The sequence below is a fragment of the Solanum stenotomum genome, chromosome 6 (genome assembly GCF_019186545.1).
Source record: "Solanum stenotomum isolate F172 chromosome 6, ASM1918654v1, whole genome shotgun sequence".
NCBI lineage: Eukaryota > Viridiplantae > Streptophyta > Magnoliopsida > Solanales > Solanaceae > Solanum > Solanum stenotomum.
The window spans coordinates 40,837,103-40,849,818 of NC_064287.1; the positions used below are offsets into that span (position 1 = coordinate 40,837,103).

The 12,716-nt window shown below is 35.2% G+C and overlaps 1 protein-coding gene across 2 annotated transcripts; it reads right to left on the reverse strand.

Annotated features, from left to right (window-relative positions):
* Positions 1 to 1,387: 1,387 nt before the first annotated feature.
* LOC125866910 (uncharacterized) lies at positions 1,388 to 10,257 on the reverse strand. 2 transcript variants are annotated; one of them, XM_049547298.1, is made up of 6 exons: positions 9,062 to 10,257; positions 8,825 to 8,933; positions 8,280 to 8,409; positions 7,376 to 8,113; positions 2,235 to 4,035; positions 1,388 to 2,050 (listed from the first exon to the last, which is right to left on the reverse strand). In XM_049547298.1, the coding sequence occupies exons 1-6, from the start codon at positions 9,255 to 9,257 to the stop codon at positions 1,620 to 1,622; spliced, it is 3,405 nt and encodes a 1,134-aa protein (XP_049403255.1). In that variant the 5' UTR covers positions 9,258 to 10,257; the 3' UTR covers positions 1,388 to 1,619. The 2 variants fall into 2 exon arrangements, with proteins under 2 accessions (XP_049403255.1, XP_049403254.1); XM_049547297.1 differs by having other exon boundaries at positions 1,388 to 2,053; positions 9,062 to 10,256.
* Between the last annotated feature and the right edge of the window lie 2,459 nt (positions 10,258 to 12,716).

Sequence of the window (12,716 nt, forward strand, 5' to 3'; positions counted from 1 at the left end):
GCTAACTTCTTCATCGTCTTCTTCTTCTTTTATTGTTACTTGAGCTTCACAAGAACAATAATCAACTCATCGTCATCCATTCGAACAGCCCAGATTTGAATCCTATTGCCCTTTCTGATTTTATTATGGATACGCATTTTAGTCCACTTCCCATGCAATACATAACACACACTCATCTTAGATTTTTCTTCATCTCCCATCTTCTCAATTCTAGTTCACCAATGTCGAGGCACGCTCGAACTTTCTGGAAGTTCTTTTTGCTGCCAGTACTACACATACATAGATACTCTTCTTCTTCATCTGTTAGAAATTTCTCAACGATTTGTGTTGTTGGTATGGAGAGACGATTGTGGGTTTCACTAACATCCGTGTAGTATATTTTTTTTTGTTTCCATTATAAATTTCACCTCTCTTACCTTTTTCTCCAACTCATTGATTCGATCATTTACAATTTGGGGCATTGGAATGATTTCCTGAATTTCCTCTTTTTTCCTACAATATAATTTTCTTCTTCTCGATCATAGTTTCGAATTTGTTGGTTAACAATAGTAGTATCAGTGGTAAGTGAATTTTCATCAACTTTCGTGACTATTTCTGCTTCTTTTTCGTGAATTTCAGAAGCACGTTCACAAACAGCAGCCATACGAATCGGGATGAACTTTAATATCTTCCATCGTGATCACTAACATCTTGAAATTATTAATGGGACTAACAATCTTGGTATATGTAAGGGAAAAAAAATTCATACAAAATTGTTTGTTAAATAGACAAATCCAGTTCAAGTTGAAGCCAAATTAGAACTCACACTTATACCAGAAAAAGGAAACAGTTTAATCAAACACAAAGTAAATAAATCTTGAAAACCTATAGGGATTAGAATTTGCTTTTATATCCTAAACGGATAATAATAATAACTTAGAAATACAAAATAATATGGATTCCTTCTGAACTCTCCAGAGTTTTGGCGGGAAAAAAGTTAAAACTATGAGGCTAAACAAAAGTCTAGTATACGGGCAGAGCTAGGTGGGGGTTTATGGGTTCAAACGAACCCAATAGCTTTTCCGTTAGACCCTATATGTGTACTAGAAAATTAAGTAATAACTTGTAAACCCCTAAAAAAACTGATTGACAGCTCAATGACAAGGAAGGGGAATTCCGATGCGACATTGGATAACTATAGGGAAGGTTAGTTTGATTAAGCAAAACCTAAAGAGAGGTCTCTGAAATTATCACTAATAATAGTGATAATAAATAGATAAATAAAATTTATAGCTAAATAACCATTTCATCTGCAGCAAAAAATTAATGAACCCAAATGGAAGGGTTGTGAATTTAGAATTTTCTCTAGCACCAGAAAGGAAAAAGAATTCACACTTGCTCTCCAGTGAAAAAAACTAGAATCACATACAAATGGACTAACAAGAATATGGCAATTGGAACAAACCTCCAATGCATTTTGCTATTATCTCCCTAACAATCAATTAAGCTTTACAATGATTATGTTATTAGAAACATATATATTTCTTCTTACAAATAATGCAAAACAAACAAAAAAAGGAACTGCTGATCACCAAAATAGAATTCGACCAAGCATTAATCAGGAGCAACTTTGGGAGTAATCACATTATGGTGCAGTTGCATTTGGATTCCAGCTTTGGAGGATTCAAGCTGTCACCTTTAATAGGAGCTCCAACAATGCGAGTTGTGGATTTGTCCGTTTGCTCATCACTTTCCGTGCTGGTGTTGCTTTGAGGAGGTTTTGCGTCTACCTCCATCTTCTGTCTAGCCTTTTGAGATGACTTAGAATTACGTCTACCTGAGATTCTACCACGCGGATCTCTTCTGTCAGAATTCGCTTTGCCCACTATAGTCACTGTGGGCCGTGAATCTTTCAACAGAACTGAATTCTCTTTTTCAATAGCTATGTTTGCAGCTCGATATGCAAGGTCATGTACAATGGAGCTACAAAACAGTATTGTATCAGTAGCTTCTTCTAGTGTCAAGCTTCTTGGCCTGTTACCTCCTTGCCCCTCCAGTGTAACAGTTGATTCTTCTGTCACAAGAGATGAAACTTCAGATACAAAAGAGCAAACTAGTGGATGGACACACCTTAAACTTTTAAAGGGATTGTAGACTTGATTTCTTATGTCATTTGGTTCAACAGTTGATACACATTCCAAAAGGGAAAACCTTTACAAGAAAATGCATAATTACAACACAAGAAATATACATACCACGAGCGATGTCCTTGTGATCAATGGAATCAGCTCTGTCAACAGATGCTAATATTTCATTGCCATCACCAGACGCTGCATGCAAGAACTGCTCATTTAATTCATCTATGCTGCTCTCTGAGTGCAAGGAGCAAACATCAGATTGTAAATCAAGAGAACCCACATGTCCATTCTCAATTTCCAGCTCAGATATTGCATGTAGTGAGCTCTGATTCAAAGAAGCCACAATCTCTACTTTATCAACCGAAGAATTTGACACAACTTCCTCAATAGGACGAGTTTCAGAAATCAAATCACAAGGATCCACATTCACAGAATTGTCCAAGTTTGCCAAGTTTTCACAATTCATATATGAACTGGACTCCTCAAAATTTGCAACTGATGGCACAGATCCTGTGTGATCCACTGACTTGGAGGCAATTCTACAATTATCATCACTCTCAACCTCAGCGCGCAAGTTGTCCACTTTTGTATTTTCTCCATGCAGCAGTTCTTTTTCTCGATCAACATATGCTACCTCAATATTCTTTTGCAAGTCGGCAGAAGCAGACGTTTCGAAGGACTCTTCAAGGGAACTTGTCACAATGCTTAAAGTTTGTACTGCATGACTTGAAGTTCCAGACAGGGATGAGTTGGAGCTTTGGAGCTTTCTATCATTCTGATTCCGATAATTTTCCAAGTCATGTTTCCTTCCACTTAATTGCCGCTGGAAGCGAGTTTCTGTATGACCAGTGGAGCCCAAATCAATGGATGATGAAGCAGATGCACTACCATATCCAGTGGAGCTTCTCAAGCTGTTGTTCACTGCATCTCGTACATATGATAAATCATCATAATTTATATTAGTGGCAGAAAGTGTCCTGTTTTGAACAATGTTCCCCTTCCCACTACTTGATCTATTCAGCAGCACTGAAATACCTGCACCTTCTCTTTTTTCAGCATTCTGAACAAGCTTGGAACTGATATCAGCATTAGGTGACTGAGCCATTGCTTGGTGGCTTTGCACACCATCATTTACATTTGACTTCATATAAACCTTCTCACCCTCATCTGGACTCAATCTATGATGATATTCCCCTAATCTATTATTGCCAGTTGCTTCTGAGGAATCATGTGAATTCCCAGCTGATTCAAAACCATCAACTGATCTGTCTAGGATTGCTGTCCAAGTTTCAGGAGAATTCTCACCAACTACCGAACTTAACGGGGGAGTAGCACACAATTGTACTTCTGAATGAACACAATCTGGACAAAGCTTCAGATCCCCATCAAATGATTCAGTGTAATAGTACCATTGACCACATCTAGAACACAGTGTAGCATCTTCTAGAGCAATCACGTGGGACACGCTTGCATTCGAGTTCAAGACTTCCACATCTGCTACCATTTCCAAAGCTTTATCATGTGGACTGCAAATTTTAGAGCCAACAAGTAGAGAATCAACCCTCAGGTCACCATCAGGATCACCAAGTTGACTGCAAGAGACCCTATCGTAGATTTGTTTCCCAAGATCTTCACTTGTAGAATCAGCCTTGTCAAGGACAAAAACTTCATCCTGCAAATCAGCATATGTTGTCTTTACGTGATCATTACCTATATCCTCCTGGTTTTGTTCACTTCCTTCATTGTCATGTAGTCCAGTTGTAGCTTGATCAGAGCTAGCATTACTGCTACTTGTGATGGAGGAGTTTCTGGAAATTATAGAATGATGAGTGGTGCTTGTTTTTCCAGCGTAGAAGGTTGAACTGGGGACACTTGATAAGAGAGGCCTGAACATATTCTGGGGAGATTTCCTGTGATCCTACAATAGGATTGTTGACTTCAGAAACATATTTTCTCAACAAATTGAACAAGAAAACCATACATTCCCATGCAGTGATTATATAGCTGCAATTGAGCGCTTGTATTTCCTTAATCAGAAAAATTAAGCGCCAAGTTCCCAGCTATAATTTGTTCTATTAAATCCAACACTTTGGTGTTAGGGAAACAGTTTTGGTTTAGGATATCTTTAATTAGTATGCAAGGAGTTTTACTTGCACTCGGGGTGATACAATGGATTAACATCTTAAGTTTTGCAAGTTTGAAGATTGTTACTGGCTAGACATGCCACACTCACCTGGTCACTTTGCGAAAAGAAGCAAAAATGCTAATGAAGGAAACAAGAAGGAAACATGACAACAGGGAAGAACAAAGTAAGTGCAAACGGCTAATATTCTGGTCACTTTCTTAGGAGGTGTTGCTAGTTTTTGTTTGGTCGGGTAACACTCCAATAGCAGAGACCACCTAACTCAATTTTTAGTTTGGGGTGACTTATTTACTGCCTCGATGTAAAGAGACATGCCTTTAACTACAAGTGAAGCGTCAAGGAACAACCAAATGATGCAGAGACGCCGAAAGATTAGTTCAAACACAGTCTATGCCTCACATGCTCATGCAAGATCTGTATAACAAGATTACGGTTATTTGAACTGTTACTCTTCTATTCTATGACATATAGCTAGTCCTTCAAATAAATTACAGCAACAACCTTTATTTATGATGATGCATGATTCTCCGACACTGTAAAGATTCTAGACCTGAATTTGAACCTAGAAAATAAATAATGTAACGTATCGATCTTTCTTACCAATAATAAATGTAACACACCAGTAGTTCTTCGTCTTTAGCAGAATTTTAAGGGGAAAAGAGTATATTGATAAGTACCTTTAAGGAACTAGTGTTAGTCGGACTAGTTAATTGTTCTAATAAATATAAACAATAATTAAACTGAACAAATACAATAAATTTAATAAATTAGCCTGTTTTCAGTATGTAGCTGTTCTGATTTTTCAAACAATTAACTACGTTTTCAACTTATAACTCACTTTAAACAATGAGGTTTTCAGAATTTTAATCTAAAAGGGAATAAAACGAGAGTACGATAAAATAAATTTGTTTCTCAACATCCTATCAACATATTAAAAGAAAAAAAATAAGTTTGTTTCTTGACAACTTTCTTCTCACGGAAATTCACTTATTGGAATTCAAAAGAAATATATTCTCAAGGAACTTCACTTATTGCATGTACTTTCCAAAAAAAAAATGCAATTGCATGTATCAAAAGATCCTTAGTAATTGAAATAAGGAAAAAACATAATTTTCCCTACTTGTAATCAAAAGGACAGTGTATTACCATCAATTTTTTTATGCTTTGCGGACTAATCATAACATACCAAAATGAAAATTGGGAAAATATTTCAGGTAATAGGGTTTAAGGGACGTTCCAAGTTTCCATGGTAGAATAACCAATTATTTTTTTATTTTTTTTTTTGATTTGCACCGGGTGTCCGAGTCTCTTTGAGCCCCGACTAATCCCGGGGGTGCACAGGCCCTCGGCAAGGAGTTTCCCGCAAGTGCACCACGGTTAATTCAGGTTTTACCCAGTCCGATGGCCCTCAGAAATTGTTTGCACCTAGTGGGTTTCGAACTTGAGACCTTGAAAGGGAGCAAACCCCAAGGCTAAAGTCAATTGCCAGCAGGCCAACCCCTGAGGATTTAACCAATTATCTGAACAAACAAAAGTCTAAGATGTTTTTTTTATAACCGTGGTATCCGGGTTGTCTAATTCTTCAGATACCTAACACTTACCACCAAAACATGTATTCTCTGTCTTAAGAAATTACCTAAAAATAATTGTCTCTGATGGGATTTGAATCTGAGACCTCATGCACTGGCAGAATTTTTCGTAAGCAGCGTCGCATTTTATAATAAAACACTACTGTATAACATTATATTAAAAAAAGAACATAATATAAATAAAGCACAATTCACATGTATTACTATAGCTCTCCTCGATGAATTTTCATTTCTGAACACTTTTTTTCTATACAAGACATCAAAGGATCGCTAAAAAAAGTCATCATTCATTTGATTCGCAAATCGATCTTAATCAATTTTATAGACGAGATAGAAGATGAAGAAGAAAATATAACACAGCTAACTAGAGAAGCAAGAGTGTGTGTTAGTAGACGTTCGTTATCTCATTAGTCATTAGGGTTATCTCATTAGGATTGGTAAGGTAAGGCTTAGCCCTCCTTACTTGTATTTATCCTTGCTGAGCAATTTTTGATTTTTATTATTAATAAAAAGCAGTTACACACATTGTCTAGCGATATAAATTTGCAAAAAAAGTTAAAAATTAACTTGGATAGCAACAACATCCTTACTTAAGAAGTCTAACATTAACTTGTCGAAAGAATTAGGATATGATTTTTTGGACTCATTGGTTGACGGTTTTCTCAACTTATAAGAGGTCCACTGTTTGACCCTGGTTGCTCTTTGTGTTAAGCAGTGTCACTTTATTTAATTTACCCTTTATTATGATTCCAATTATGTATATATATATTTAATAAAGTTTTGGGACAAAGCAGTGTCACGTGACACCCCTGAGCCTAAGGTAAATCCACTCCTTCTCAACCCACTTCATTGACTAGGTCACAAAAGGCTAACATCCTGTAACTCCAGATCCTGGATGTTGAATTATAGTCCAAGACCCAGTGCTACTGTGCCATCAGTGATTCGTTGATAATAGTATTTTACTCCTCTCAGTAGATTTAGAAAATATGAAAATACTATGGGGATGAATATGAATATGGAAAATACCGATTAAAAATCACAAATTTGGAAAACATTAGTGTGCATGTGTGTCTTTTATATTGTAATTTCAGAATGTTTCCAGGATAGCTCCTTGGTAAAATGTGGCATATGAAGGAAGATCCTTATCGATGTGTCAAGTATAATGAAAATGTTAATGATGTTTAAAGAAGTACTAGGCATCAATAAACCAAAACTTGTAACTTCCAACAACATTTCACACTTCCAAAAATATCAATATTTCTTTATACTTTCTGTTTGGATTTTTGGCAACCAGTCCCAAGCATTCGAAAGATACAACCTAAAGTATACATGACAGCTGGGCCCCCACCCCTTGTTTTTACCCAGACCCCATTTTAGCACAACTTGAACATGTTGGTCCCATTTCCAATCAACTGTCCATCCTAGTGACATCTTTATGAGAAAACGATATAGCAACCTAATGCCAGGTTTATATTAGTGTTTCGCAAATTCTGGTAACTATGCAAGAGTAAAGGAAGGTAATATACCATTTGCCGGATTGCCATGTCAAAGGATCTCTTTGGAGCAGAACTAGAGGACACTACTCTTGCTGGCTTCTTTGGATGGCCAAGAGCTTTCTTATTTTGGAATCCACTGATACTTCTTGGACCTGAACGATCTGAACGGCTCACAGGAATGGACTGTAGAGAATCTATGTCGTCATCACCAGACGATGCAACTGAACCTTTACTGTGAGAGCTAAAAGGGTCGCGATCATGACTATGTGATGAACTGACACTTCGAGAAGCAGTCGGAGACATTGATTGTCTTCCAGACCTTGTTCCACTTCTGGATGCAGGAGAAGACCCTCTCACATAGGAAGCAGGGCGATCACCCAGTGAAGTACGAAGATTGGGGGGTGCCTCCAAGGAAAATCCTGGAATATTTGACTGCCACGCCCTTATCTTTGGTGATGCAGAGTTTCCTCTACTAGCCTTGACAGGAGAGGTGCCCCTCACTTGCGATGGAGCAGCAGTCCCACTGGAGCCTGTGCTCAACCTCCGAGGAGTTGGTGTAGAGGACCTTGGAGGAGGTGTTGAGAATTTCTTAGGTGAGGGAGACAGTTTCCTTGGAGGAGTAGAATGCCGCAAAGTAGGCGGTGGACTTGAATGAGGAGCTGAAGATGGTCTTCCTCTTGATTGATCGGCAGTATAGCTAGACCTAGGAGATGGGCTAAGGCGATTTGGACTGGCACTACCTCTACTACTTCTGTGACTCTTTTCCATCTGCCATTCAATCCATATGAAAGTTAATAAATTGATTGTATTAATTACAACAGAAGCTCCATGCATAGATATGGTTAGGTTGCATTTGGTACGTTATTTAACTATAATCATCAATACAGTTCCCAAAAAAGGGAAAGGAAAACAGTTGAATGACTAAAATGCTCACTGTTGATGATCTAGAGATTGAAATGGGTTGGCTTCTAGGCCGGCCCCTCTGCTCATGATTTGCCGGGCGTGTCTCATGACTCTCGTCATCCAAAGAAGGAAAAAGAGGAGTGTCCGGAGGAGTCAATAACCTTTCATCAATAACTCAGCATATTAGATAACATTTCATCAATCTCAGCATATTAGATAACATTTCATCAATAACACAGCATATTAGGCATGAGGGGTATATTGAAGAATTACAGCACCTAACATGTGTGCTAAAAAATAAAAATATGTCTCTGAAGAGGATAAAATGCATTTCTTCTTTCTAAAATTTTACTGCAGACTTACAATGAACAAGCCTATTCTTTCTGGCTCCACACCTTTAGAATCGTAAACAAAGGGGAATTTTTTTTAACTAAATTAGAAACATGGATAGAAAGTTTGGGCAAGCATGTAGCCATTGAGCAAACTATGCATTTGAGTTCATTTTCAACAAATATGTACAAAATGGCAAAATAGGGGAGTAAAGAGTAAAATGCTTGAAAGATAAACATAACCAACCAGTCATAGTCATTCTTATCGCCTTCCGCATTAAGCAGGTCACTACTCTCTCCTCGAGCTGGAATTGATATTCCCAGCTTATAATCCGAAAAATACCTCAATTTAGTAGCTGCCAACAACAATGAGCAACAAAAGCAATATAGTCAGGAAAATAAAACCAAGAGCATGTTTCTGTGCTTGGCAACAAAATAAATTAAAGCTCTAAAATGTAACACATAAATTAATGCATTATCTTACAAAATAAGTCTTCGATTTCATCATTTGATTGAAGCAAAAAATTATCTCTTTCCCTGGTTTGCACCTCATTAAACAGGGCAAGATCATCATCCTTGTCCCTCAAATGAATCCCACTTTCAAGACTGCGCCCTCTCTTGTGATTTTCTGACCTGAGCTCCCTTCCAGGAGAGCATCTCATAGCCGGTGAAGGAGGCATAACAGTGTCAGCGTCAGCTCACCCTAATACTAATCAGTCAAACTCCCCCAGGAACCCCAAACTAAAACAGCATATTGTGTCCCCCATGAACAATTAAGCAAGATTCCAACCACTTCACCTCTAAGCTAACTCAAGTTAACACAGAAATCTCAAAGTGGGAATTCAATTTACTTCAAACTACCTCCTTTACATACACCTGGAACATGAAGGCAAAAAAATAGTCCTTGCCACCTTGCACTGTGTCTGAAAATGATTTCAATTCCAAAATCTAAGGCCAAAACTGAACTTTTAGCCACTCAGTCAACTCTATACAGAATCTTGGCAACAGAAGAACAGTTCAACTTCAAATACCCAATCACTATAAGCAAATCAAGCAGGAAGTCCCCACACAAAAAAAAATGCAAAATTCCACAAGGAGGTATATCAAGAACCCTAACCCAATCACAAATTAAACAAAAGCAAGTCAATTAACAGCTTCACTTGAGCTTACAAACTCATCAAAACTAAAATTAGAACAAGACACTCAAACCCCACTACTCCAATAACACCAAAAAGCTTGAAATTTGAAGAAAAATCTGAACTTGAAACAAGAAAAAGATCAAGAAAGAGTGGAAACCCAAAGCTGGATCTGCAAGAATTTGTATAGATCAGCAAAATGCAAAAATGGGTTGTGATATAATACACAAGTGAACCCAAAAAAGCATTTTTTTTAACTTTTTCAAGAATGCAGATGAGTTGTTGTGGATCAAAACAAAAGTAAACCCTAAGAAACCATTTTTTCCCAAATAAAAAAAAGTTAACTAGACTGAATTTTGCAGAAGGAATTGATGTTGGTGATGATGAATGAGCAGTGGAAGAGGGGTTTTGGTTTTAGGGTTGAATAGTAATTTACTTCTTTCCTTCTCAGCAACAGCAAGCTTTCCTTTTTTCCTTTCTCTTTCTTTCTGCTATCTGATAGTGCCCTTTCCTTCTTTTTCCTTTTTCATTTTTTTTTTGTTAATTTTGGATAATTACAGTTAGATAATATTCCATACTATTAGCAGCTAAACATAGATTTATTCTTTTATTTTATTGTGAAGTTTTGAGGTTTTGGTGGAGAGTTTGATGTTCATAGAAAAAAGGTATCAAAAACCTAACATCACAATTCACACGTGAGTTTGTGGATGTGTTTTTATTATAATTATAATTACTATTCCAAGTACAATTCCCTAGGTTCTAGATCACTATTCTTTACATCCTACTAGTAAAATTTAATGCTTTTCTTTCCTTTTTTTATAGTTTTACACTCGATGTTCAGAAGCGTTTCTTATTGAGAATTTTTTCACATTTAGGGTTTGAAGACGAAATCTCTGATTGAGGAAGGAGCAATCTCATTCATTATGGTAAAACTTATGATTTTCATTTGCAAGTTTTAGAGGGTGTTTGGATTGGCTTAAAAGTTGATCAAATCTACTTTTAAGTCAGTTTTTTACTTCTGAAAGTATTTGGCAAATATAAAAAATAACTTAAAATAAGTCAAAAATGACTTAAAACAAGTTAGGAAGTGTTTGACAAGGTAAAAAAATGACTTAAAATAAGTCAAAAACCAAAAGTAGGTATTCCCCTACTTTTTATTTTTTATTTAAAAGTCATTTTAATTTGATTTTTTTATTTTTTACTTAAAAAGTACTTTTTTAAGCCCGTCCAAATGGGCTCTTAATTTAATACTCTATCTAATTCATATAAAGTGAATTATTACTGGGGTAGAGCACACCTCTTAATTAAAATATTTAAGGATAAAAATTAAATGTTACTTTTCAGTATTATCCCTTTGGTTATTTCTACCTATTCTCCTAAAAATGTAAAGAATTAATGCTTTTATTTCCTTTTAAAAAAAAATTTTACATTCGATGTCCAGAAGCGTTTTTTACTGTGAATTTTTTCATGTTTAGGGTTTAAAATTGAAATTTCTAATTGAGGAAGGAAACTTATGTTTTTCATTCAATAAGTCTTAATTTAATGCACTACTCATATTAAGTGAATTATTATTGTGGTACAACACAATTCTTAATTAAAATATATAAGGACAAAAAATAAATGTTACTTTTCATATTATCCTTTTAATTATTTCTAAACTATTCTCTTATAAAATGTAAAGAATAAAAAGATAAGGCCGAAGAGGTATTGGGGAAAAGTGATGAGGCGATATATGACATAATTGCAGATGACCTAGGACGTAACATTAGATAGGAAGGTGTAGATAATACATATTAGCGTAGAAGATAGTGTAGTTGGCTTAACTTGCTTAGAGTAGTTGGTGTTTGACATTGTACCAGTTATAGTATTGTGGCTTTTATTTTTGGTATTTATCATTATTTAGTGTTATTTTCAATAATTATCATAATATGTTGTTTATTGTTCTTTATTATTATTACTATTACACTGTTTTGTTGTTATTTTTCCTCTCTTTTGGTAGACTTTACTATCTCCTTGTTACCTGTTATATTTTCTTTCATTATCTTTTTCTTCTTTGACATGTCTTGTCAATATATAATATAAACTTATAATTATGACCAATGCCTGCATTTGATTTTGGTTACTAAAATATCGCTATCATTTTTCTTGTTATAAGCAAAAAAGGAACTTAAAAGAAAGATGGCAGTCTTTATAAAATTATGCTACTAGTGGAGTAATATTTAGGGAATAAATTAAAATGTTATTTCCAACTCCAATAATTATTTGTCTAGCTAACTTGCTTCTTTTTTTCTACCTTGAAGAGTTGGTGAAATTATGTATGTGTACATGATAAAAAATATTTGTGGAATTTTTTGTATTGTCTTGCTTCAGAAATAGAATAATTTTGGTTAAAAAAATATTTCTAACAATATAACATTACATGCAACAAGAATGAAATGAAATACCTTATTGACTATGGGATGAGTCTTTAGCCAAATTAAATTTGTCCCTTATCTATGGGAGATGTCCCTTTAAGTATAATTATGAGTACTTTTAGTTCCTTAAATTTGTTTAAGTGGAATGGATTTAGTCTAAATGAATTTCAAAAATATTATATTACTAAAAATACGATAAGACTCTAACAGTTTGACCTCAATTTTTCAATTATTTTTTGATAAAATCAATCGTCTTTTTTGCACCAAAAATTCAAGAAGGAAAATTTTGACTGAGCTTCATCGTTTGAACATTCTACAAGATATTTTTAATAAAATCAATTGGGATTGTTCAATTTTATATCTAAAATTTTGAGAAATCGACCAAACTCGATTGATTTATGATTAAACATTCAGCTTAACTTTTCAAATAAACTAATCGAATAAACGATTAAGCTCAATCATTATTTTATATATTTTTTTCTGATTTTTGACTCAAATTATCTATAAAAATTGAGATCAAATCGTCCGAGTCAATCGATTTGAAAGTTTGATTTATTTTTTCGATCATGTTTAGTATATTTTTTTTTAT

What these genes read in the sequence shown, in the direction of transcription:
- LOC125866910 (XM_049547297.1), bottom strand. Translation starts at nt 9,257, where the DNA reads ATGCCTCCTTCACCGGCTATGAGATGCTCTCCTGGAAGGGAGCTCAGG. An exon ending in TGAAATCGAAGACTTATTTT is followed by an intron (nt 8,934 to 9,061) that starts GTAAGATAATGC and finishes TGTTGTTGGCAG; the next exon opens with CTACTAAATTGAGGTATTTT. An exon ending in CAATCTCTAGATCATCAACA is followed by an intron (nt 8,114 to 8,279) that starts GTGAGCATTTTA and finishes ATTGAATGGCAG; the next exon opens with ATGGAAAAGAGTCACAGAAG.